The 27,307-nt window shown below is 48.4% G+C and overlaps 1 protein-coding gene across 4 annotated transcripts in view; it reads right to left on the bottom strand.

Moving 5' to 3' along the window:
- Positions 1-1,097: 1,097 nt before the first annotated feature.
- Positions 1,098-27,307, bottom strand: part of rab11fip3 (RAB11 family interacting protein 3 (class II)) — a 33,055-nt gene continuing 6,845 nt past the window's right edge. For all 4 annotated transcript variants that reach the window (XM_084670247.1, XM_084670248.1, XM_084670249.1 and 1 more), the window contains 12 exons: positions 25,124-25,217; positions 21,601-21,677; positions 18,205-18,377; positions 12,922-13,125; positions 7,830-7,865; positions 7,512-7,605; positions 7,077-7,321; positions 6,625-6,706; positions 6,186-6,323; positions 5,814-5,969; positions 5,085-5,225; positions 1,098-4,784 (listed from right to left, as the gene is read on the bottom strand). In XM_084670247.1, coding sequence (XP_084526373.1) covers positions 4,671-4,784; positions 5,085-5,225; positions 5,814-5,969; positions 6,186-6,323; positions 6,625-6,706; positions 7,077-7,321; positions 7,512-7,605; positions 7,830-7,865; positions 12,922-13,125; positions 18,205-18,377; positions 21,601-21,677; positions 25,124-25,217 — 1,554 coding nt within the window. In that variant the 3' untranslated portion in view covers positions 1,098-4,670. The remainder of the gene's footprint in view (positions 4,785-5,084; positions 5,226-5,813; positions 5,970-6,185; positions 6,324-6,624; positions 6,707-7,076; positions 7,322-7,511; positions 7,606-7,829; positions 7,866-12,921; positions 13,126-18,204; positions 18,378-21,600; positions 21,678-25,123; positions 25,218-27,307) is intronic.

Raw genomic sequence — 27,307 nt, 5'->3', positions numbered from 1 at the left:
TCAGTGCAAAATCTTTCTGTACTTCTACTACTCATCGAAGTATTGACTGGCAGTATTTTTTAAGTCGATTCACTGCAATTCTACCAACGATCCTGATATCTCATCCATCTCAGCATCCCACACTGCATCGATCCCTGGATGCAATCTTTTGAAACATTTCGCTGTTGCCAGCACACTACCCAAGCCCACCCCTGGCACAGGGACAATGGGTATACCTGCCACCGCCATAGCCACCATCAGCTGGCATACAGGGCCCTCTTCTTCCAATACCCGCCTGTCTATGGTGGGTGGCTGTGGCATAGTCACCACAGGTGTCAATAGCATCGTCTGGTTGGGTAGGGTACGGTTGTGTAGACCAGAGGACGGATGGTGGAGGCTGACATACTGATGGTCAGTGTACCTATGGACAGGACTGTACATTTCCCAGTGGAAAGAGGTCATTTCAGGGCTGTGGTAGTACATATTCCCGGCCTGCAGGTGGCACTGTTTGGTTGGAGATGGAGGGAACCTGAAGATTGGGGACTGGTAGTAGGGGTAAACGTTGTGATTGTTGGAGGTAAAGACGCTCTTGGGCAGGACAGGGTGCCCACGCCTTTGTGAGGTGGAAGATGAAGAGGAACAGGAGTCCTCTGAATTGAATATGGGACAGAAGGGAAAAGCTTGAATCCTTTCATCAACACAAATAACTCAATACATAGCATTTTCTTTTTATCTGTCAATTCTAGTATCCTATCAAAAATAAAGGTTCACGAATATGCAGTTGTTGACACTGACTTATTTGAAATGGAAAACAAGTGTTTAAAGTACTAGTTATATGCCTGTAACTTACCTTTTAAGTCCAGACTTGTTGCATTCATGATTCATCTGAAGTATAAATATGGTGAGATTAGATACTTAATTTATCTTGAAAATAGAAAAGACTTCCAAACCTATGAAAACTGCCTAATTCTGAAAGTAAAGAATGAAAATAATATTTTCTATGACAAAAGTATCTCAAAGAATACTGCATTCTTTATCCATGGAAACCAATATTTTTGCCATGGTTACTAGAACATCTTTAGACAAGCATCCAACATAACAAGGCATCATACACTGGATCATTTTATTTCAGTTTTATTTTTCTAATCATACTTCACTGTTTTCTTTTACCTTTTTTACAATGACTTGAAATTATAATTCCCCAATAACGATTAGGATTACATCTTTCAGGGGATCTTCAAAAAAAAAAAAAAAATGTACAGCAGTAAACAATACTGTTATTATAATTTATACATTATCCTTCTGAATAAGAATAAACTTCAGTTTACAATTTAAGTTTTCATAATGTTCTCTTTTTCCTTCCCATTGTGTCATTTAAATGGCAAGCCATGCACTACTCCAGTAGTGATGTGTGTGCCTTAAGCAAACTCTCTTTGGACATCGGAAGCTAGTTTGAGAGCAAAAGTTCACAAAAGACAATTTATATTTACACATTTCAGTTATTATAATTATAATTTAACAGACCGACAGCTCCCATTAGTCAGCGCTTTCCCAGGACTCCTCAGGTTAGTAGGAGGCTGTTTACAAGACAGAGGCACAGTGATAAGACTAGCAGGCCAGTATTTTCAGGGCAGAGTCCGACTCGGTCAACTGCAAGGGTAGGAATACGTTTCTGTGATGAAGATATAAAATTTAGGCAAAACAGGAGAGACTGAGAGCTGTAGGTAAATGGTCTGTTCAAAGTCAAAACATTAAGTCTTTGGTCATTTTGAAAGCAAGGGGTCAAAATGAAATTGGAACTTGTTAAAGTGCATTTCGAGAATACCATTGAACCCTGCTAGGGAATGTCTGGACTGGATTTTGGTCGAACCTGACAGCCAGTAATCAGATTTCATACTCGCTGTCTGACAAAGACAAACTTGGGGGGGAAACTGTAAGTATCTGTTGCAGTGGCCAGATGAAAGTACAGTATAGATGTTTCAATGGTTTCCTGCTCCTAACGCACCAATGGCTGATGGGAAAAAAATTGGTTGAGGTCCTGTATCTGCTGGGCCAGATAGACTGGAACATACCAGACATGTTATTTACGTTGCCTCACTAACAGGACAGCTACACTGCTCATATTGATCAAAACTGTGATATTCAAGGATGTAAAAGTATTAGTTGTTTTGGTCTGTGAGGGAGGAAATAACCAGGCCCATGTAGAGATCACCACAACACCCACACTATCAGAGTAAGGCAGAAATGCTATGACCTTAACAGAAAAGGCAGACATTTTGAATCGATTATACTTAATGCAGAGGCATGTCAATGCTCGTGAATTCAATTAATTAATCCAATTTGAATGCATAAAATCATGACCTTGATTATATATTCCATACAGTAATCAAATTAGTCTTCCCTCAAAGAGAATTCCCGTTCAATCCAGGAATGTGAACTTCCCTTTTCAAAATCTCATCTTTAGGGCAGAAGCCAATGGAATTGTTAGCTATTTCTACAAGTGTGAGTTCTGTGAGACAGTGAATAAATATCTGCATGTTGATTCAAACACGTGAGAATCTGACACGTACACGCCACATGCTGGAGCGATATACAGGCCACCCCTCACTGGAGAAAGGATACCTTCCTCAGCAGAACACAAAAAAAAAAAAAAAAAAAAAAAAAAAAAGATTTTTTCTTTCCCCAGACTATAAAAATACCTAGAATCTACAAGGATAGAAAAAAAAACAACTTTACAATTCATTTACATCCAAGGCCGTTATCCATGGAGTTCCGAAGTAAGAGGAGCAGTGATGCAGCAAGTCTGTAGGTGTAGAAGGTGGGGGTTCCCATCCTTGTAGCACAGCTGTGTTTGATGCAGGATGCCATGCTGTTCAGGAACAAAGTGCAAGTTCATCTGTCTGAACTTTACAGCCACTGAGGAGGTGAAGGGTCAAATCCATCCGTACATGTCCAGTTTGTCCCAGTGTGCGCTATTGGAGAGATGTACTGGTCTCTGGTTTAGAGAGAGGTTCAATGAGTCAGTCAGAGTTTGTCAGTTTAGATGCCAGTCCTTCCTCAAAGTCCACTGTTCTGTGTTATTGCTAAATCTAAAGTGTTTTTGCAATGCTCATTCAGACCAAACAAGCTGTTAAGTGAAAAGGAAGAAAGCTAATCTCTTTGAAATTCCCCTTAGACACAAGAAGTCATTGTTTTTTAAAATCCAGAATTCTTGATTTGGGACTTATCCTAAATAGTTTACTTGAGTTTTGTATTTCATCTCTTGACAACTAACAGTTTTTTTTTTGACAAACATGCGAGACATTTCTCGTCTTAATAATAAAATAAAAATAAATGTTGAGTGCAAAGTACAACCCTTTTCATTACTTACTTCATACAGCATGTCAAAACATTTCTTTTTCATTGAAAGTCAGTCACTTATCCAATGAAAATGAATGATAACGTACAATGTCGGATTAGCTGGCTCCTTCTTCCTTTTACTCAGCAAGAGAATACTACGGCACAGGCAAGACACCTCCAATCTATGTCTGTAGTGTATATAAAGCACTGTTGTTAGAATGAATTACATCTACTGTACAGTATGTCAGTGTTAATACCAGGTAGAATTACAATTTCCAAGTACTTTCTCCCCTCCATGTCAGTTTTGAAGTACATCTGGAGGGAGTGATTGGAATTGAAGTCTTCAGCCCAGCTGAACCATAGCAACTCTGTTTCATTGCAAAAACTAAATGGAGATGCAGCAAATAATAAACAAACCCAGTTTCATTAGAGACCAGTAAGGCTCACAAGAATGAAACAAGCATGTTTAACCCCTTCTGTACTCACCAACCAATTTTCAAAACTCAAAGCACAAATGAAACACACAAAAAATAACTTGCATACATGAAACCTTAGGGCATCCCCTCCCTTCCTCTCCCCTCCTCTTCTCCCCTCCTTCTCTCCTCCTCTCCTCTCCACCTTCCCTCAGGACACACTGGGAAGAGACTCCAAGTTATATAGGTGAGACACACTGCAAACAGGACACCATTAACTAGACGCAAGCCAGGCTCCAATCACCTCCCAGCCAGTGCTTCATGCGGTTTAAACGCTCAAGGCGGTTCAAACACGATTCAGTCTGGTACTGGGTAACACAGCCTCAACCACCACGAGGTTGGTTAGAGAACACAGCTGACTGTAAGGCAACATCAGCTGCTGTGAGTTTAAGGACTGGAAAAACTGGTAATTTGAGTTTTGGACAGATTTGGTTGGATACATTTCATATCTGAGCCAGGTCGGATTAAGAGATTTTGTAAGGGGTGTAAGACTAACTCTGAAAACACACATACACACATCACCTCAATCTGGTTCCTCTACCAAACTACATGGAAGTCATCAGAACCAAAACCTGTACTGGCCAGTCAACACACACACACACACAGAGGAGCACTAGCATCCGACGGACATTAAACAAAACATAGCTTATTTAAGATTGACGCCAACAGTGATCAAAATGCTGATAAATCTTCTTTTTGAATCTTCTTTAAATCTTCTTCAAGGGTAATTGGAGTTGGATGAGTGCTTATTTTCCATCTAGTCAAATAATCTGATATATATCCTTCAGAGTTTCAGTATCTAGTCTTTCTTTGCCTTTGTCAGAGCTGCAGTCCATAGGGCCTGTGATTCAGGCCCACAGTTGCTGTTCAAGACGGCCTCTATTTGACCTCCAAGATTGAAGGGTTGGACTCCATGATGGCCACGATGATGCGATCGATGTAGTCCTGCAGTCTGTAGTTAATCTCCTCCTGTTTGTGGATGGCCTCCATCAACTGCAAAACCATAGAGAGGAAATAGACGCGTCTTTAAACCTCTCGGTCATTCCAGACCGCTAGCCTACCAGACCGGAAACTGTGTTCCATTGCCCCCCCTTTTCTAAATAAATCACACAGCATGAAAATCTAATCTGATTCCTAGTGTACTGCTTGTGATTCTCCCCTCAAGGAAAGACACCTGTGTGTTTGGCTGTTGACCATGTGGGTGTCAGTAGAGACCTGGTGTGTGAGTGTGAGTGAGGAGAGAGAGACAGAGACAGAGAGAGAGAGAGAGACAGAGAGAGAGAGGAGTGTCACCTCTCCACGGGACACAGAGTTGATCTCAGCGGCCAGGGACTCGGAGAAAGAGGCCGTCACCAGGTTCTTGGCTCCCTGGATGCTCAGGTTGATGATCTGACCATTCAGCTCGTCGTTCTGGTCCTTCAGGCTCCGGTTGTCCTGCCGGAGACAGAGGGTCAAAGGTCAGACACACAACCAGAACCAGGACAGCCTATGAGAGACAGATTCACAGTATTCTCTTTCTAGGGGAGAGAGAGTTTACAGCACTAACCTCTGACACCAGAAAGCCTCACCAGTTTAAGTGGAGAGGCCTGTATAGTTTCATAGATGTTCTGGTCAAAAACACAACATGGCAACACTTCAGAAGTGTTTTCTAAAGGAACCCTGCAGTATCTGTGTGCTCCTTAAGGAACCCTGCAGTATCTGTGTGCTCCTTAAGGAACCCTGCAGTATCTGTGTGCTCCTTAAGGAACCCTGCAGTATCTGTGCTCCTTATGGAACCCTGCAGTATCTGTGCTTCTTAAGGAACCCTGCAGTATCTGTGCTCCTTAAGGAACCCTGCAGTATCTGTGCTCCTTAAGGAACCCTGCAGTATCTGTGCTTCTTAAGGAACCCTGCAGTATCTGTGCTCCTAAAGGAACCCTTCAGTATCTGTGATCCTTTAGGAACCATGCAGTATCTGTGTGCTCCTTAAGGAACCCTGCAGTATCTGTGTGCTCCTTGAGGAACCCTGCAGGGGGACCTCACCTGTTTGAGCCGTCGGACCTCCTGCTCCAGCTCTGCCTCGCGGGTCCTGCTCTGGTACTCCTGCAGGCCGGCGCTGGGCGAACGCCCCCTCCTGGCCTCCGCCTCCAGCTTGTACAGCTGCAGGTGCTCCAGCTGCTTACGCAGGTCCTCAATCAGCTGGGGGGGGGGGCAAAACATCACTTTACCACACCACGTGCTTGAAAAAATCAAACACTACTCGCACACATCAACAGCCCTTTCTGTGGCGTCTCCAGCCTTGAGAGAGACCGGGTTCGCACTGGAAGAATCCTAGTACGAGCGCATGTCTGTCGTGATTTGATTGCTGGTGTAGGTGAGGCCTCGGGCCGTGACCCCGGGGTCGTGACCCCTCACCTCCTGGGTGCACTCCTTCTCCTTCTGGTTCTGGTGGCGTTCGTGGCTCAGCCTGTCGGCCATTTTCCTGCGGGAATCCAGCTCCTCGTTCAGCCTCTCCATCACGTCCTCCACCTCGTCCTGCAGCTTCCTCTTCTCCTGGGGGTGAGACAGGCAGCCGGGGGTGAGACAGGCAGCCGGGGGTGAGACAGGCAGCCGGGGGTGAGACAGGCAGCCAGGGGTGAGACAGGCAGCCAGGGTTGAGACAGGTGGCCGGGGGGGAGACAGGAAGTCGGAGGGATGGAGAGGGAGGGAGGAGAGGGAGGGAGGAGAGAGAGGGTGGAGGAGGGATGGACGAAGGAGTAAAAGGTCGAAGATGTAAAAGGAGGGTGAGTAAAAGGGGAGAAGAGGAGCGGGATGAGGAGGAGTGGGGGGGAGGAAAGGGGGAGACTCCGCTCACCTCCTCCAGCCTCTCGATGTTTGCCCGTAGACATGGAACACAGGACCTCAGCTCGCTGTTCTCCTCGTCCAGCTGTTGCAGTCTGACAGAGAGAAAGAGAGACAGGGAGACAGGAGAACATAAACCTTCACATTCACTGATATCCTGTGTGCTACACACACACACACACACTATACCCATACAGAATCAAACAACTCAACAATCAACTGAGACATGCGCTTGACTTCATCTGCTGTAAGACATGCACCACCTCTGACCACCAGGGGGCAGTGCCGATGCCTCATATTGCTGAAATGAACAGTCAACTACTAACCACAAACATTGCACTGTACAAACATGTGCTGTAAACTAGTCAAGGAAGTACACTTTGTACACATACATCATGCGGCTTAGCTAGCTTAACCACTTTCCTCACACCAAACATCCTGACAGACACCCACGCCCCCACCCACCTGGCTTGCAGGTTCTCCAGCTCCAGGCCCCTCTCTCTCTCCAGCTTGCCCAGCGCGTCCTTGTGGCGGCGGGCCTCCTGGTGCAGCTGCTCCTCGGCGCGGAGCTCCAGCTCCTTCAGCTGCTCCTCCAGGGCGTTGGCCCGGTGCACCAGCTGCAGGTTCTCCTGCCGCAGACGACTGTGCTGCTCCCCACTGGCCTCCGAGTCGTGCTCCAGCTCCGCCACGCGCCGCTCCAGCAGCAGGACCTGAGGAGGAGGGGAGTGGGAGGTTGTTACATGAACATCTATTTCCTTTTACGAGTGTTCATTTCATTCTCAGTGAGTTATCCTTGAGTTTTTTCCCCCCTTTGTCTTCCTTGAACCATGCAGGTATGGTTACAGACCTGTAGACCACGATTCCGTTACAGGAGGGGCAGGGACTGTCATCATCGCTCACCTTGTCTGTGATGTCACTGTCAGCCAGATCCAGTATGTCTCTGGACAGCTCTCCCATGCTGTCCAGCGTCATGGAGCTGTTGTGGAGCAAGTGTCTAATCCAACACACACACACACACACAGGTTACCACTCCACCCTACAGCTAACACTTCCTTAAACAGATGACTTCTCACACACATAAACTCATTCAGTACTCATTCTCATAAAGACAAGACATCTTTGCTATCATCCAACCCTCTTCCCCTCCGGGGCTCCTCTGAGAGACCCCCCCCCCCCCTCCCCTCCGGATGACCTGAACCCACCAGGACTCAGACTCACCTCGCTACTTTCTTGCTGGACAGCCTCTTCCCCGTGCTGCATGGAGAACAGAACAACAGGAAACCAGTCAGGAAAAGGAAAAGGATGGAGGGAAGAGACACTATCTCTCGACATCTCTCGCTGCCAGGCCGCGGACTGACTAATAGCCTGGTAGTGAGAGGCGCAGAGAGGACTAGACAGGCAGCTCTTTCTGGTAAATATTGTAGTAGCACAGAAGAGAGCACAATATAATTATTTACTACACTATGTTTAAACACTTACGGCACAAACCACACGGCCACACACACACACACACACACACACACTCATGAACATGGCAACTAGCTACACATCCAACACAGAATTAGGCGTGCAATCACGTGTATCTAAAAGGTTTGTTTTGCCACGAGCGCTTATTCGCCCTTATATCTTACATCTAGTCTTAACTCAAGGATGGAGAACTAACTGAAGAATGAAAGCCATGACACAAGCCCTCGCACACTGCAATTTACACCACTTACGCCACCTGGAAATGTAATTATAGGGTTACATAGAACATATTTGACATAAGTTTTTACTTTCACTCCCTGTAAGGTTCACATTGCATCCTTGAGCATGACACTGAGACATGCGAGATGAAATATGTATGTAGGTATGCATGAACACTCAGCCCCTTGATACATGCAGATACAAGCCATGGAAACTCAGAGCAAACCTTTTGCTACAGCTACAGCCAAGCACAATGGTTTTGTCAAACTCACCGTGCTAAAACTACAACGTGACCTGATATCACTACACACAAACACACACTTGTAGAAGCCTGAGCTTGAGGAGGTGTCCCAACACCAAGCCAAACACTGCAAGTCACACACAGATGTGCATGGGGAGGTGGAGGGGGAGAGGAAGGTGGAGGGGGAGAGGAAGGTGGAGGTGGAGAGGAAGGTGGAGGGTGAGGGTGAGGTGGAGGTGGAGGGGGAGAGAAAGGTGGAGGGGGAGGGGGACAGGAAGGTGGAGGGGGAGAGGAAGGTGGAGGGTGAGGGTGAGGTGGAGGGGGAGGTGGAGGGGGAGAGGAAGGTGGAGGGTGAGGGTGAGGTGGAGGTGGAGGGGGAGAGAAAGGTGGAGGGTGAGGGGGAGGTGGAGGGTGAGAGGAAGGTGGAGGGTGAGGGGGAGGTGGAGGGGGAGAGGAAGGTGGAGGGTGAGGGGGAGGTGGAGGGTGAGAGGAAGGTGGAGGGTGAGGGGGAGAGGAAGGTGGAGGGTGAGGGGGAGGTGGAGGGGGAGGTGGAGCGGAAGGTGGAGGGTGAGGGGGAGGAGGAGGGGGAGAGGAAGGTGGATGGTGAGAGGAAGGTGGAGAGGAAGGTGGAGGGTGAGGGGGAGGTGGAGGGGGAGAGGAAGGTGGAGGGTGAGGTGGAGGTGGAGAGGAAGGTGGAGGGGGAGAGGAAGGTGGAGGGGGAGGTGGAGAGGAAGGTGGAGGGGGAGGTGGAGGGGGAGAGGAAGGTGGAGGGTGAGGTGGAGGGGGAGAGGAAGGTGGAGGGGGAGAGGAAGGTGGAGGGGGAGAGGAAGGGGGAGGTGGAGGGTGAGGTGGAGGGTGAGGGGGAGGTGGAGGGGGAGAGGAAGGTGGAGAGGGAGGTGGAGGGTGAGGTGGAGGGGGAGAGGAAGGTGGAGGGTAAGAGGAAGGTGGAGAGGAAGGTGGAGGGTGAGGGGGAGGTGGAGAGGAAGGTGGAGGGTGAGGGGGAGGTGGAGGGGGAGGTGGAGGGGGAGAGGAAGGTGGAGGTGGAGAGGAAGGTGGAGGGGGAGAGGAAGGTGGAGGGGGAGGTGGAGGGGGAGAGGAAGGTGGAGGGTGAGGTGAAGGGGGAGAGGAAGGTGGAGGGTGAGGGGGAGGTGGAGGGGGAGAGGAAGGTGGAGGGTGAGGGGGAGGTGGAGGGGGAGAGGAAGGTGGAGGGTGAGGTGGAGGGTGAGAGGAAGGTGGAGGGGGAGGTGGAGGGTGAGGGGGAGGTGGAGGGGGAGAGGAAGGTGGAGGGTGAGGTGGAGGGTGAGAGGAAGGTGGAGGGGGAGGTGGAGGGTGAGGGGGAGGTGGAGGTGGAGGGAGAGAGGAAGGTGGAGGGTGAGGTGGAGGGAGAGAGGAAGGTGGAGGGGGAGGTGGAGGGAGAGAGGAAGGTGGAGGGTGAGGGGGAGTGACGGGATGTGTGAGACTTGGTCAACAAATGCACACCATCAACCCCACTCCGTGTAGATGTCAACAGAACACACACAGTAAACACAAGGTGCGTGCGTGTGTGGGCGCATGTTACCAATCGCAACACAGCACACACGGACAATGGGAATGAATGCTTTTGCTGCATCTACAAGGCACTGCAGTCTGAACACACACACACACACACACACACACACACACACACACACACAGGGACAGGAGGTGTGTCAGGGGGGGGGGGGTGTTACCTATTCATCTCTAGGAAATTGAGACGAGTGGAGATGTCCTCCAGACGACTGATTTGTTTGTGACACTGGCTACAGAAAAAGTCCAGCACCTCCTCTCTGAGGAAGCTCTGAAAGCTGGCGGGGAGAGAGGGGGCGCTGAAGAGGAGGAGGGGGCGGGGAGGAGGAGGAGGAAGAGAGGAGAGAAGGAGTGAATGACGGAAGGGGGAAAAAAAGTGAGGGGTGATCAAGGTGCGGTGTGGAACAAGCTTTAGCGATTGTAGAAGAGTGAACGAGGTCGAGAAGCAACACGTGTCTCAGGCAGGACAGGAAGAGGGGAAGGGCCTAGGTGAGACAGAAAGGTCCAAGCAGTGAACGTTGAGCCAGGTCTATTCTGATTGGTTGGAGAGAGCTGAAACAGGTCACATGACTGTGTGGCTTCGCAGAACACAATGCTCAGCTCACGTAGAAATAGTGCCTAAGTTGTCAACAACCCTATCAGTGTAGGTTTGAAGCTAGTGCCCCCGGAGGCGGGCTGCGGGCTGCGGGCTGCAGGCTGCAGGCTGCAGGGTGTTTAACGGGGGCTGTGTGGGCAGCTGCATCGGCCTTCTCCTGACATCACATCCTGGCTGGTTAATCATTCAGAGAGCTCGTCTGCTCCTTGTTACGCAACACGCTGCCCTGCTTCCTGCAGGCGTAGGCAGGAATGGCGTGTCGCGCGGTGTTTTGTTTGTGTGTGTACTTGGTGGAGAAGAGTGTGTGTGTGTTTGTGCGTTTGTGGGTCACACTGTAGTCACTGCCACCTAAGAATTATCGCTGCATCAGGCATTTTTTTGCAGGCCAGCATGAAGGACTCTAAGCATTAAGTAACATCCGTAGCAGTGTGTGTGTGTGTGTGTACTGTAGAGGTGCAACAGTCTGAATCTGTATTCAGAACAGTATGTGGGTGGCAGCAGTTTAAGCTCCCTCACAGTGGTTTAGAGACGCACTGCTGTGTGTGTACCTTCTTCAAAAGCTATTCCGAGCAGTTATCCACTACTCAGTAAAGGGTCTGGCCCACATAGGTGCACTGCACTAAGAACCTTCAGAAGAAGACACACTCAGGAGCAAGACAATAACACATCACAGAACCACGCAGATTCCACAAGTACGGCACTGCCTGCTCTTGCTCGCCAAAGGGGAATGTTTGTGGTGCTTTCGGGCTTTTGAGGTTGAATGACGAGACAAAAAAAGAATAATAGGCTTCAGTGTATTGGTAACTATAAACAAACCAGGAAAGCCTAATCCAGTTTGGCAGCTTATTTCCATATTGTAAATAGAGCTGAGAACGCTGGGTAGTTAGCATCACTAAGAGCTTCTTGGCAGGAGAGATGGGAAAACATACAACACCCAAAAAGGGATTAGGAGCGATCCGGCTTTGGAGGTTCTGATGAAAGCAGAGAGCAGTAGCAGAGGTGTGGTGGGGGGAGAGGGCTGCTGGGCAGGGCGTTCACAGGCTGACGAGCGGGCAGTGAGACGAGGGACAGTGTTTCAGGTGGAACCTGCACAGGGTCAGAGCTCCTCAGATCCGCTTCAAACACGTGTGTCCTCCTCCCTCTGAACTATCTCAATCTCACCGACATGGTTTTGTTTTGATTAAAAGAGGCTTGGATTGGTGCAAGCATACTGTATGCAGTACCTCCACGCAGCCTCAGCAGGTCACTCAAATGGAGCATCTGTTTAAAAAACCTCCCTGTGTATCATAAAGGTGTGTCATTAAAGGCTGGACAAGTGAGTGAGCAGAAGGAAGAAGGGTTGCCACTGGAAACTGATCTTTGGCTTTGTTCTGTTAATCTCAACCCTCAGGAGAAGCAGGCAGGAGGAACTGGAAAGGTGACTCCACTCTCTTATCAATGTGTGACCTCTGACCTCTCCCAGCACAGCTGGGGGGAGGGTGTGGGAAAGAGAGGGTAGAGAGAGAGAGGGGGTAGAGAGAGAGGGTAGAGAGAGAGAGAGAGAGAGAGAGAGAGAGAGAGGGTAGAGAGAGAGGGTAAAGAGAGAGGGTAGAGAGAGAGGGTAGAGAGAGAGAGGGTAGAGAGAGAGAGAAGGTAGAGAGAGAGAAGGTAGAGAGAGAAGGTAGAGAGAAAGAAGGTAGAGAGAGAGAGGGTAGAGAGAGAGAGAGAGTAGAGAGAGAGAGAGGGTAGAGAGAGAGGGTAGAGAGAGATAGGGTAGACAGAGAAAGAGGGTAGACAGAGAAAGAGGGTAGAGAGATAGAGAGAGAGAAGAGAGAGAGGGTAGAGGGAGAGAGGGTAGAGAGAGATAGGGTAGAGAGAGATAGGGTAGAGAGAGATAGGGTAGAGAGAGAGAGAGTAGAGAGAGAGAGAGGGTAGAGAGAGAAAGAGAGAGAGCGAGAGAAGGGTAGGCTGGAAGACTGTGGCACAGAAAGTGGCTGACAACAATGTCACCACTTCCAGACACTGTCTCCCACATTCTATCAAGTGGAACTACTGTAAAAAGCACCAGTTAAAGAGAAGTGTGTTTTTTTGTTACGTGTAGCAGAACCTAGAACAAAACATACTGTTAGAACTGAAGGCACTTTCAACTAAATGTCCTTGAAGAGGTCATTTCTTCACTGACTGTACATATCAACACTTTCTTTCACCGTACAGTGATGAACCCTGAAACTGACTGTTCTGCGGTGGATCTGGTAGCCCCGTACCTGGGAGAGAGGAGCAGGGAGGAGCAATCCACCTGTTCGGGCGTCTGGAGGTGAGAGGGCACCCCCTCGCCCTCACCCTCGCTCCCCTCGTTGGTCTCCAGCAGCTCCGAGGTGTTGCTCTCCCCAAAATCCTCAAAGTGCTCTTCTTCTCCACCAATCACCGTCACTAGGGAGTGGTCATGGAGCTCAGAGTTCAAGGAGAACCTGGGGGGTGAGGATGAGAGAAGGAGGGAGGGAGAAAAAGAGAGAAAGTGAGCTCGAGTTTGTGTACACTGCAGGCCTTCACCTGCATCACCTGCTGAAAGCAGCACCATGGCTATGTCTGGAATCTATTTTCCTACCAAGCCTCCATCTGTTTATCACTGGGCTATTAATACACATCTGTGTCCTTACAGTTCCCAACATACCACAGCAGAGGCCTTAGCCAACAAGCAGCATCTCTATTCTAAACAGTTTTCAGACGGTGCAGGTATTTCAGGCTCCATGTGAGCTGTGCCAAACTCCATATTAAGATGGCACACTGTCGGTGTAGAATTAAAAAGCTTCAAAATAACTCAATCCTGAAAAGAGCATTTGGACCGGAGAGATTAAAGGGTCAGGAAACAATCTGGATGAGGTTATTTTTTTAATTTTTTTTATCAGTTTGTCTTAAAGGGTAATCTGTTAATTGACATTAATCCCCCGAGTCTGCTTGGCAGAAACAAAACGTCTGCTTCAGAGTCCTAATGCCTGTGATGACAGCACTGGATGCATGTCAGCGGTGCCTTGTCTGGGGGGGGAGGGGGCTTCATTTAGGCTAGGCTTCAGGAAGTGGCTTTAACTAAGAACAGAGACAGACCGACGGTTGTCGAGTTTAAAATTAGCCAGCGGCCAACTTTCACAAATAGATACAGAGCCATCGCAAAGCAGGTTAAGACACCAGGCAAGACACGTTTAGCTTATCTGTGGTTTTATTTTAACAGGGTCGTGGAAGTTGAGTAAACATGCCAGGGCTAACACTTACTCCGGTCCCCAGAGAGCGGTGGGGCAGATAGTCCTTCCTGTTAGCCGACAGGATGAGTGATAGCTCTGTGGTGCTTACACAGGACATCCGCCTCAGGGTCGTCACCATACAATGGCATGGCCCTTCTCTAGCGTTTATGAGACCGGAGGCCATAAACATGAACCCTTTCTAACCCACTCAGACGGTCAGCTGTCGCTCACTAAGCAGAATCGCCACCTGGTGCACTCGTCACCTCCTCCGATACGACACAAACCGCCCCATGTCACTTACCCCCTACTGAGGCCCACCCTCAGGTCCCCCACGTGGAGGGCGGGGGAGGACAGAGAGCGCATCTTCGAACGCCGCCCGCTGCCCTGGCGCGAAAGCCTCGGAGCAACCGGAGACAGAACCCCAGACAGCCAGAGAGGAATCCTGAAGTTTCGCTGGACACGCCCCCACTCCAGACACAGGCCGTGCCCCAACGAGGAGACAGCAGCAACCGTTTGTCGGTTGGTCCCTGGTCAGTAAAACTCCCCTCCAAAAAACGTCCTCTCAAACCGTCAGTCTACGCGGCGGTTCCTCAGAAGTCAGCCGTGTCTCGCTGTTGCCATGACTGCAGTCGGGCAGGCTTGTGGCTGGCTGTGAGGGGCTGAGGGTTAATCAGATTTAGGGCTCAGCAGGGCCAACAGGCCAGTGTGCTGACCCGCCCAGGCCCATACCATGTAGGGGTGATGGGCTGGGCTAGGACCAGGGAGAGGGGGGGGTTGTGGAGGGTGGTTAATCCTGTTACAAATCCTAATCCCCCTGATAGGCGAATGCACTCATACATGTAACGTCCGTCTCCTCATGGATGAGATGCTAGCTAAGGCTACACTAGCTAAGGCTACACTAGCTAAGGCTACACTAGCTAAGGCTACACTAGCTAAGGCTACACTAGCTAAAGCTACACTAGCTAAGGCTACACTAGCTAAGGCTACACTAGCTAAGGCTACACTAGGCCAGATAAAGATGTGTTGCAAAACCAAAGCTTGAAAGCTCTTGTGTTCCGTTCCTGACAATATAGAGTCACAATGTGGACAGGAAATGAGTATCAGGTTTCCCCCCCCCCCAACAACATTTAACCGACAGGTCTTATTGTGCCTGCACACAAAGTGCAGTTAAACCCTGTCATGGGACCTTTCCAATGACAAAGAAAACGTCCTAATCCAGGAAAAAAACTTCAATTGATAATGTGAACTCCCTTTTAAAAAGTCAATATTACATTAAATGGCTCTAAAGTGTGTATTGACAAAGGGAATCTACATGGTGTGTTAGGTGATTCACCCGCAGTAAAGTTGTGCTTTATTGTTACTTGTTCGGAGGAACTATAGCTTTGCAGATGACTGGTGAGGATCAGAACAGAAATGTTTGAGAATACAGAATTGTTTCTCTACAAAAACAGGTATTACATCAAAATATAATTCCATTCAGTAATGAAGCAGACCTTCATCTGTCTCCAGAGGAGGAAGAGGCTGTGCATCTGTACGAACAATGATACCGAACATATAAAAAATACCACATGCCATTTTGTGGCAAAGGCTGAGCCACAGGGAGGTCAGAACAAAGTATGAGTTTCTGGGAAGTTCAGCGAGTGACGACCTTCCAATTTCCTGTCAAATGTACAAAAAAAAAAAAAGCAGGACTGCTGAAACAGGGGAATGTAGACGTGTGCGTGTGGGACGGCCGTTTGGCTAACCTCAGCATGAAGGAAAGAGGGGAGCTGGGAGGGGAGGGTGGGGGGGGGGGGGGGGGGGGGGGGAGATAGACCCTCACGAAAACAAAAGACAAAAAGAGCAAACTCCACACTTTCTTGAATTCAGGGCCCAGCTGAGGAAGGGAAAGACACACATATCCCTGTCAGCCGGAGCCCTAAGAGCCGTCATGAAGCCCGGGAACCAGGTCAGACAGTCAACTCAGTACCACCTCACCCCCCTACACTTCCCTCCTCGTCCCAGGCTGGAGGACTAGCCTCCAGGCACACGCAAGACACACACCTCGCCCCTGTTATCAGCCCTGTAATCCATCCACTCAAAAATATTAAATCGCATGTAAGTCGTCCCCCCCCCCCCCCCCCAAAAAAAATGGCCGCACACCAGAGATCAGGCAAGGTGCCACAATACTTGAATCCCCGAGTCATCTTATAACGGCATGCAGCAGGAACGCCTGAGAGCTCCCGAGGCTTCCTATATGTCCCATGCACGCACCCGACACTAATGAGAGGTTTAGGACTTGCGATGTTCACAGAGTGAGAAAAGGACATGACACGAGTCGGAGTCGGTCCCCCTGCCCCTGCTGTGATCCTAACAGGTGGCCGCTTCTAATCTCTCCTGGGAGGAGGAGGAGGGTGAGGACGTGGGGAGGAAAACAGGCCAAAACCCACAGCTAATCATCTTTGCCTTTCTTCATCAGGTTACCCTACCACCCCCACCCAAACAAATCCTTAAACAAAGAGCACAAATTAAGCTAAAATGGGGTTTAAAAGTGGCCGTGATGAGAAATATACAGTGGCAATAGGCTTGGTACGGCAGGACTGATTAAGTCCAATAGGAAATATGAACTTACTGTGATCATTGCTGTCAAAAACACAGATTTAATGAGTAGATATCCAAAGTTCTGAGTTAAGTTCAAATGAGCCGTGGTAGAAGCAGGGAACTGACTGCCGCTAGGACCTACTACTGATCTCTGTTTGGATTCCTCAAGGTCTCAGGCTGGAACATTGTGTCTGAGGGGTTTCTGATTTGTCAACTCTATCGTTGTACAACTGTAGGGAAAAAAAAGTGTCTAAACAGTGAAAACTTTTCTCTGGCTCCACTCTATTATCTTTACTTATAATTACTTATAATTTCATGACAACCTTAAAAAGCCATCTGGGATAACCACTTAATCAACTGAATCCTTGCTCACAATAAGCACTATCTTTATGCTTTTACTCTTCAAATCACAAAGCTCTCCTGGCGTTAGTTCTACATGATCCGTTGGCCTCACATTCCTCCTCTCGGTTTACTTATTTTACCTTCTTTTCAAAGCCAGAAACAGATGGGTAAATGAAAAAGCTCGACAACTTCTTTGAAAGCCATCAGGCTGTGGGTGTGCAGGGAGTCTGAATGTGCGAGGTTACATGAGAAAACAAACCTAAAAGCACCTTCACTTAGATTGGCACAGTTGTGCTGTGTCTGTGAACATAGCACTTACAGAGCTAGGTCGTTGTATCTCTGGTGGCTGCTCTAGCCTCTCTTTAATCTCTATGTCTGGTGACCCACATAGACTCCATGTAGTCCAGTGCCAAGAAAGAGCCTGAAGGGCTGATGCACTACAGCAGTGGTTCTCAATCCTGGTCCTCGGGACCCCCTGCCCTGCGTGTTCTAGGTATTTCCCCTCCTCAAACACACCTGATTCAAATTAATGCGTCGTTATCAGGCCCATTTATTTGAATCGGGTGTGTTTGAGGAGGGAAATATCTAAAACATGCAGGGCAGGGGGTCCCGAGGACCAGGATTGAGAACCACCGCACTACAGTACCCAGGGGTTTGACCTGCAGTGGCTCAATGGATCCCAAGGACTCCTTCCATCCATGCAGGGCCTGACATGGAAGCTCTGGACCGCTGGCCAATCAGCTCAGACCATCCTTCAATGTGTGTCTCTAGCCGACGCTGCCCCACAGCTGTAGTTGTGCAGCTGTTTAAGGTTTCTTCCTTTATTTTTTTTTCTCCTCCTTTTTCTGGGAGTTTTTCCTTGTCTTCCCTGAGGGTTTAGGTTTGGTTGAGGGGCAGTTCTATGGGCGTATGTGAAGCCCTCTGTGACATGCTTGCGTGTAAAAAGGGCTATACAAATACATTTGGATTTGATTTTGAACAGTTCATGCAGAGTTAAACTTTAAGATACAGGTGCTAACCGTAACCCTTACCCTAACCCTAACCCATTTAACTACAGCCAAGGGGTATGGCCTAGGGCAGTGGTTCCCAATCCGGTCCTCAGGGCACCCTTGTCCTGCATGTTTTAGATGTTTCCCTGCTCCAACACACCTGATTCAAATGAATGAGTTGTTATCCAGCTATGCAGAAGCCTGTTAACGACCAGTCATTTGAATCAGGTGTGTTGGAGCAGGAAAACATCTAAAACATGCAGGACAGGGGGTCCCTGAGGACCGGATTGGGAACCACTGGCCTAGGGGCCCGTAGCTGTGGTTCTAAGTTCTCTGGTTCTAGGTCTGGGAGAGGGGGTTGGGGGTGAGGGTTCCCCCTAAAAATGGCCCTCTGACTAACCTGTTGCTGCCGTCGTCCTGGTCGTGCAGCGCCGCTTCGATTCCGCTGTCCGTCTCCACGTCCTCGTGCATCTCCGGGGCGACCAGGGCTCCCGTGTCTTCATCGGTGAACGTCTCACACTCGCTGTAGGTGCTCTCTGAGCCCAGGTAGGCGCTGTCCGTCACCTCGTTCTGCTGTGGAGGGGGGGGTTAGTTAGTTAGTCGTGTCTGTGTTTTGACCGCACCGGTTGAAGTATTCAGTGGACTTATTAACAACTGACTAAAAAAATAGAGGCTTGGAGCTATGTGTTAAGTCTTAACAGTTGAGAAAGCCTGTCTACCTAATGTTTACCTACACAGAAACTTTACACTTTTTTTTACACGTCTTTTTTTCCTAGCCTAGAATTGCTGTCAGGGATGATTAAAGACTCTACAAGACACTCATTTACTCCAGAGTAGATATGGGAACAACAATATACAAGATGTTATGCTATTATAGATGAAGAGGCAGCCAACAATGAATAAAGACCTTTGTTCCATTACATGACATTTGGCTGTACAGGTATTCATCTACTGACATCAAGCTGTGAAAGGGGAAAAGAGCCGAGGGGCAACATGCATGGCTCAAACTGGCAATTAGAGAAAAGTCCAAACTAAATCCTACAGCTTAAACACGTTTCAGACCCAATCTGTTGAGAGTTTCAGATCACTGTGCCAAGCAAAACAGGCTGTGCCGTCAACACCTCGAGTCAACAAGCGCACACACAGACCAGTGCCTCAACACACACACACACACACACACAAACAAGTCCCTCCATGCAGATGCTTGCTTTTCCAACACAAAGTCACAGTTCGGACGTACTATACAAAAGAATAGACTCTGCACACCCTTATTGGACTTGAACAACCACAACCTCACTAGCCATTACATTACTGTACACAAAGTCTCGTCAGTCAAGTCAAGTCAAGCGTACATCTGGTGAGTGAACCGTCTCCTACCTGTCTGTCTGGAGCTCCAGCAGGCACAGGGCCCAGAGGGCTCGCCATCATGCCCAAAACCATGCTATGTGCCTGGGTCTAACAGGCAGGAAGACTGGCCTGTCAGGAGACCTCTCCTCATCCGCCTTGTGGAGCTTCCTCCGTTTGGCTCTCAGGGAAAGAGAGAGTAATAAACAGGAGGACGTGTAACACTTTGTCCAGCAGCAGAGGGGTGGAGACAGAGGGAGGGAGAGTCCAAAGGACAGGGACAGAGAACGGGACCGCCTGCCATGCTGCCAACCCCCCCCCCTTAACTCCCCTCGGCACCCCCAAGTCCCCTCCCCTCACTAAATCGTGATTTTAAAATATATATATCTATATGTCACAAGATTGTCTATGTCCCTTTTATATCTTTCCTGCTGGTGTAAAACCAAGCTGACTGGACCAATATGACAGGATAAATCATTAAGCCAAGCTGACTGGAACAATATGACAGGGTGAATCATTAAGCCAAGCTGACTGGAACAATATGACAGGGTGAATCATTAAGCAACGTTCTATCTGTTACTCCCCACAGGCATTACGTTGACTGAGAGGAAGCCCTATACTATACAGCCCCACCATAAACTGACTGGGTGTTTACCTTCAGGTGGAAAAACAGCATGACGTCATGTCAGAAACACCACCTCAGGCTGGGAGAGGTAACACGACAAGAGAGCCGCTCAACAAAACTCAGCTCTCCTCACGAGAACAGGTAGCGCAGCTATGGCCTGGAGCTTCCAGAGAAACGCACATGACAGGAGGAGGGAGGGAGAATTGTTCGGTTGGAGACCTCATCAAGCAGTCTGAAGAGAGGGGGGGGGGGGGGATGAGTTACAGGAAAAGCTAAAGACGGAGGAGGAGGAGGTGGTGGAGGAGGAGGGGAGGGGGGGTGTTTAGTTTTCGTAGGCCTCCGCCCGACAGCCTCACCTCGCCTGTTTTGAAAGCAAACAGGAGTGGAACAGCGCGGCCATTGAGGAGAGACCCTTTACTGCCAGGAACCCAGGGGGAAAAACAACGGGGGCAGCGGCACAGGTGTGGCGATGACTTCAAAAGCATCAACTACCCTAAAAGTCTTACTGTAAAAACTCTGAGCTACGTTCACACTAAACACAGTAGCTACCACTGTTTTGAGGTCGACCCGCGAGAGAGGGAACGTTACACACACACACACGGTAAAGCGTGTTTGTAATTTCCTTTCACGCGACCACCTCCAGAACATTATAGTAAACAACTGAATATCAATAGCCTACTTATATTTTTCATGTTACTGTTGGTCTCATTAGGAATGAATCATAGGCTAAATGTCATTGACTTCATTTCATCCAAGGACCAGAGTATGGGCACTCTGCCATGTACCAGCATGGTGGTAGCTGATATGTACTGTACACACAGGGTATGTTTGCAAACAAACTCTAGCACCTCACTTCTACACCACACCAATAGGGGGCGCTGATACTGCGTGGCATGTGGGTGCAGTGCAGGATACACTGCAATCACCCAAACAAGATCTCAGAAGGCACGTAACTGAATTTAAAAATCAATTTCATCTCGCAGACGCCGCAGAAAATGATACTTAAATATACAAGCCCGTGCACAATAGAAGCCAGTAATTCCAGGAATTCTAACCACAGCTGAAAAAACAGAATGCGTGAAGAAAAAAAACGACCACATTCCAGCCATTCGATATTCCTGCATAAGAGAAGGAAGTTAAAATGTGAAAATTCAGCCAGATGTAAGGGGACTGTGCCAAACCCTAGTGTTCAGCAAGTGGGACATGCAAGCACCGGTAATCACAGCTTCGCTGAGCCATTCTGTGAACGACTGTGTGATGTGCGGGTGCACAGAGGGGTCAGTCTGAGAGCTGGGTCCTGCCCTGTGTAGGCCCCACATCCCCACATCAGGGCAGAGGGGAACCCTCACCGGACCACACACACCTGAAAACTCACTCCAAGTAACCACGTAGGCCTGTTCCTTCACAGTCAACCACCACGTTAGGTCAGCCGCTTTGACATACCCTGTTATATACTGAGGCAGATTACTCTTCAGGTAGTCATAAGTTCACTTGTAATGGGATTTGGCTGTAACTGGCAAGATTACATCGTACGAGATGTGAGACTGAAATTTGATTCTGAACAGAACCCTTATTTAGGTCAGACAGAACTGCACGCGGTTCCAAACAGCAGCTTTCATAATGTACACAATTCTATCAGGAACCTTTTACCCAGAGGAATTCCCCATAGTTCTGTGAAGCATCCGTGTTTAGGGTGTGATCTGGCATGTCCCAGAGACTAGAAAGAGACTAGAAGAGACTAGAGGAGACTAGAAGAGACTAGCGGCGACGTAAGCGGTGAAAGAGTGGTGGCGAAGAGTGCATGTGAAGGTCCTTCCTGGTGCTCACCTCATCGTACTCCTCCTGACATCCTCCCGCAGAGTCCCCTGGACTGAAGTGCACGTCGTAGAGGTGTGGCTCTGGACCTGCAGGGGGGGTCACAACACAACCACAAGGTCAGCAAACGGCGCTCAAACACTCAGTGAAAACATGTGCAGCGCCCGTTAGGCTGTTCAAACACACGGAAAAACAAACAGCTGCCAAGATACGGCAGAGGACACTGGGGAAAAAGGACGTAATTAACCTGATACTGTTAAGGACACAGCTTAGACAGGATTCAAATATTGAACATGTTTGTGGTCCTTGGATTTGAGCGCTGTAGGTCGACGTGAGAAGCATGTCGGCTTCCGTGCTTAGCTCAGGGAGATAGTCAGAGCTGTAGGCCAGTCAGGCCGACAGAGGAGTAGTTAACCCTTGTATCAACATACAACACTGCAGTTGTTCGGTTAAATGTGCTCCAGTCACACTAGCTGGGTCAAAAACGACATGCGAATACTGTCAGATACTGTCAAATACGGTGAAATACTCGGGTTTCCTTTGTTTTTCTCTCGAATTAAACGGCCCTATGTGTGTTTACATCAGGCCTGCATCCTCCCTGCCCGTCTCTCTCTCTGCGGTTGCAGAGAAGACAACGAATCAACATAACGACACGTCCACGCACAGTAGCTTTGTGGAGCGTGCGGCGTGACTGAAAAACGGGCTAAATGAAACCGTAAAAGAACAAATGACACGAGACTCCCGTAAAAAAAAAAAAATCTGATTTGTGAATAAAACCCTTTTTGTCTGAAAGCACCTGCAGACAAACAGTGTAACCTGATACGGTGCTAAAGTATCCCATCAGTCACTGGGGCCGGAGGGGCTCGTAAACAGAGCTGGGAAAAAGGCACCCCGTTGAGAGAAAAGAACACAAGCAGTTCTCCTGACAGCTGCCGGCGGGCCTGGGTGAAGTTGTACCCTGCTCTTGCGTAACCCCTCTGCAGCAGGACGGTTGCAAACTACTGTGCAGTCGGGGTGGAATAAGTTTCAAACCTGAACTGAACTCAGAGCTCACGGGAGAAGCCTCTCCGTGTGATTCTGTCGGAGCAACGCAGTCTCCTGGCACCATCTCAGGAAGCGCTACTGCTGAGAAACATCCTTCATCCCTTCATCCCTGTTCTTCAACTCTGATCAACTGCTTTCACTTTGTAGACGGGCCTCAAGGGGGTAACAGCCTGCCTACAGGGGCCTCGGGGGGGTTACAGCCTGGCTACAGGGGCCTCGGGGGGGTTACAGCCTGGCTGCAGGGTCCTCAGGGGGGGGTTACAGCCTGGCTACAGGGGCCTCGGGGGGGTTACAGCCTGGCTACAGGGGCCTCGGGGGGGTTACAGCCTGCCTGCAGGGGCCTCGGGGGGGTTACAGCCTGGCTACAGGGGCCTCGGGGGGGTTACAGCCTGCCTGCAGGGGCCTCGGGGGGGGTTACAGCCTGGCTGCAGGGGCCTCGGGGGCCCAGCCTCAAGGGGCCACAGGGGGCGAGGCATTTCCATCCCCTAAAGGGTTGCTCTACCCTAAGGCCACCATCCTCTGACTTGAGTAAGTGAAACTGGAAAGGTTGGAATTGGAAGGCTACATTTACATTAGTCTCATATTGAAACAAAAACATCCTAATACTGTACGTAGGTAGCTGATGCTGGAGTAAGAAGGGGGGGGTGAACAGAGGTGGGTGGACTAGAACTGAGGAGACAAACAGCCTACTTAGGCACTGAACTAGTGAAGCTGAAAGCCACCAGGATCTGTATGCACACAGCCAGGTTATGAATGATAGAGAGAGAAATTGAAATTCTGGCGGAATAGTGCGAAAAGTCTGGGAAGTTCATGGTTTGATCTTCACAGGCTAACGGCAAAACAGAATTCGGGAGAGGTCTGAATCAAAATAATACAGCTAATACGTTCTCATTTAAAACAAATACATTAGCTATACATAATAGACTAAGACAATGGCAAATGAGGCCTTCGCAGGGCTATTCTAGGGAGAGAAAAAAAAAATGTTGAGTCATAGCGTAGTCGGTACACAATAGGAGGTGTGCTTAGCTTGGCTTCATAGGCAGACCTGTGGCTTACTGGCAGTCAGGTTATGTGAAGGCTTATGAAAAGTTTTTGGCGACTTTTATGGACGGGAAAAACAGATCAACTTGAGCTAGAGAACCAGAGAAGGGGACAGCAAAGAGAGGACACTGAATTATTTAGGCAAATAGGACTCTTTGCCTCCCTCCATCTCTCTCTCTCTCTACTCCCTTTCTCGCTGAAATCAAGCCTAGCGGCCCATGTGCCTATGGGTCTCATGTTTTCCAGCACATAACTTATTAACGGTCCGAGTAACTGGAGATGTGTAGCCAAGAAACACCAGCGTAGGACTCGACAGACCAGCGACCAGAAAGAGGCTTAGCTGGTTGGACGTCAACAAACAATGTGCAGTGTGTGTCAACAAAGCAGGGGGTGATGTCAACATCACTGTGCCTATGATGTCTCCGTCTCAACTCAGTCCAAGTACCCTGATGGTAACGTCAGCACCATGAGCACTGTGGATGCCAGTAATAAACCAGTCGCCGGGTTTACAGTCAAGTCTTTTTTTCTGTCTGGCAGGTTTTCACTGGCTCGTGACCACAGGTGTTTACCACCGGTGGAGTAGGATGAGGAAAGAAGGAGGTAGAAAAACAAACAGGTCATTCTTTTTTTTTTTTTTTTTCAGGTAACATTTCCACTCCTTTTCCAGAACTGGCTGAGATCAAATCTGAGAAACCTGAGGACATGGTAGTCAAGGCTGTGTGACTGTGTGGTAAATAGCTTCTTTTGTTTCCACAGGCTAATGCGTACATTCCCACTGTTCAGACCTCACCAAAATGGGACAGTGGGAGGGAGAAGAGAGAAAAACATTCCGTAGAAGAAGAACGATATTTTGAGTGCGGTCTCAAATAAAATGGGTCAGTCTTTTCTTCTTCTAGCACCCTCTTGTCAACTCAGTTTGGAGATTAATGTAGACATGCTGTACACAGGACAAAGCCTGCAGCCTCAGGGGAGATCCTAGGACAGATAAGGCTAGTGGGCCCTACAACTGCCAGCCAGTGCAAGTTCCTATCATCAGCATAATTATGCGTTTTTCTAACAGTTATTCAAACAACAAAACATGTGCACACTATATGTACATTTACATTTAGTCATTTAGCAGACGCTCTTATCCAGAGCGACTTACAGTAAGTACAGGGACATTCCCCCCGAGGCAAGTAGGGTGAAGTGCCTTGCACAACGTCATTTTGGCATGGCAGGGAATCGATCTGGCAACCTCTGATTACCAGCCCGACTCCCTCACCGCTCAGCCATCTGATATCCCTCTGATACTTATATGTAGATATCTTAAGTTTTTCTAAATATAAAAAAAAAAAGGAAGAACAAGCCCTGACTTACAAATAATAAGTTACGTGATCAATGTATTATTAATATTATGACTAGAAGAATGTCAGTGAAAGACTGAAGCTGTAGGCGTGATCCTCACGCTTACCTCCACTGCTGATGGCAGAGACTCCACGATGGAAGTCCTCAAAGCTGATCACCCCCAATCCGCTGGGGTCCAGAAACTTGGTCAGATCCTTCACCTGAAAGAGACAACAGTTAGAAACGCTTCGAAACTCAATCAAAAAGAATCACATAAGGCCAAATAAGGCTTTTTCTGGCCCGAGAGCTTCATAAATAAATTTGATTGCATTCTGTCCTAATGAATGTGATGTAACCGGGATTTATGAGGGCAAGTAAAAGGAAATCTCACAATTCAGTTTCTAGGAACTGATTACCACTCAACTGCCAATTCAACTGTTTATACCCGGCAAGAGACATAAGATCCGAACTATGACCGGCACTGACTACGTCAACTTATTTTTTATTTTACAATTATTTTACAAGGTACGCAGGTCAGCTACCAATCTAAAAGGTCGAAGCGTGACTTTTCACAGGGAGATAAATATACTGCATTGGGAGTTTAGCTTACTTTCTGCCAACCCCCACAACACAACAAGCCACTTCCTATGACAACCCCACTATTGTAAAAACACACACGCTATTGAAGTGTCTGAAGCTGGCACCCAAAAAAAAAAAACTAAACTAAAAGAACTTCATCCAGTACCCCTTCAGGAGCACTCAAATGACAAGATGCAATCAGTTATGTTCTGTCCCAGTTCACTGTTCCATTCACTAAGTAACCTGGCAACAAAAGGTGGTATTCAAGCAAGCTTTGTGTAACGTTTCACCATAAAAAAACAGTTAAAAGGAAAGCAACACTTTCCAGTAAATAACTAGCATTGTCTCTGCTTGAAAATCAACAAGGAATGGCTTCTTTTCTTGGGGAATGGGCTAATTTTACTAAAGTAAATCACACCTATGACCTCATTTCTACAATGGATTAAAACGAGCCTAATGCTACTTTACTAAAGTTAGCCTAAAGATATATGTTTCCAAGGAACTAACCTAGCCTACATTGGGAGCCCACCGGCACAGATCTTTCCAAAAATATAAGATGTGCTTCTTATTTAAATGACAGAGGAGGCTACATGTGGTTTTTCGCAACGTTTCGCTTCTCACGGACACTGTCGTTTTGAGCCTGTATCATTTGCAATTAGCTGGGAGAGAAGTTGATCTAGCATGGGGTTTTAGTGGCTAAAACACAAACTGAGGCCTTGGGAAAGTCAGACAAGGCAAAGGAAAGACATTATTACAGGGGGGGAATAAAGTTAAACAAGCCAATAAGCTTACATGCAGTGAATAGGCTTGCCTGTTAGCCTGTGCTTTTGTATCGGTTACACACACAACCAAGCGGATTAGTTTACCAAGGTTGAGCTCTGATTCGCTCACTTTGGAAAAGATCTGCTGAAACTCTAATTAAAAAAAACTCTGAACTGACTGATCTGAAAAGTGTCAGACCTGCCAGAGGCCGTGTCGACCCAAGCCTGCTTTCTCTGCCCTGTGAATGATCCCAGCTGAATGTTTTGACACAGATTGTGGTTACCACTAAAATGTTGAGAGAAGAGTTGAGGCTGAATGTGGCGTCGAACTGTTCCGTTGTCAACTCCTGCCAAGCAAATCTTCACCAATTTAGGACGTTGGGATTTTTCATCGAATTAAAGTGTCATGGAAGACTTGGGTGGTGGTGGTGGGGGGGGGGGGGGTTCAGTGGGTTCATCAGTTCCTCTGCCTGCCTGCGATGGAACTTTCATTTCGCGATCCACCTCAAAACGTGACATCACGGTACAGTGCACACAGGAAACGCAGTTTTGTTCCAGCCTCACAAGAGAGGTAACAGTAAAGTGTGTGAGAGGAGATTCCTGCCTGAGCATTCAAAGTTCTACGTCAGAGAAAACACCTCCCCACCACACAGTTCCCCAGACATCATCGAGAACATCAATGAAGAGCACTGGGACAACAGGGGTCCCAATCACAGCACCAACCTCCTAAAACCTAATGGCAACGTCCTTTCAGTGCTTTGCAGGGCAGTGGTGGGGTGGTGGTTTTCTAGGATTCTTCCCATGTGAGTCTAATCAGGGCTTGGGCATGCCTGACCGCCCCCACACAGACCCCAGTTGTGCACAGCCCCAGATGATACTGACGGCGAGAGGCAATTTTCCCTACGAGGGGGTGGTTCCATAATGACTTCAACAAGGCAGTGCATTACGTTGTTATTATGCTCTTATGGACG

This window comes from Hypomesus nipponensis, chromosome 13 (assembly GCF_054491055.1).
Source record: "Hypomesus nipponensis isolate SF chromosome 13, ASM5449105v1, whole genome shotgun sequence".
NCBI lineage: Eukaryota > Metazoa > Chordata > Actinopteri > Osmeriformes > Osmeridae > Hypomesus > Hypomesus nipponensis.
Note: the sequence above shows the minus strand (reverse complement) of the source record. Positions and strands in the feature narration are given on the sequence as shown.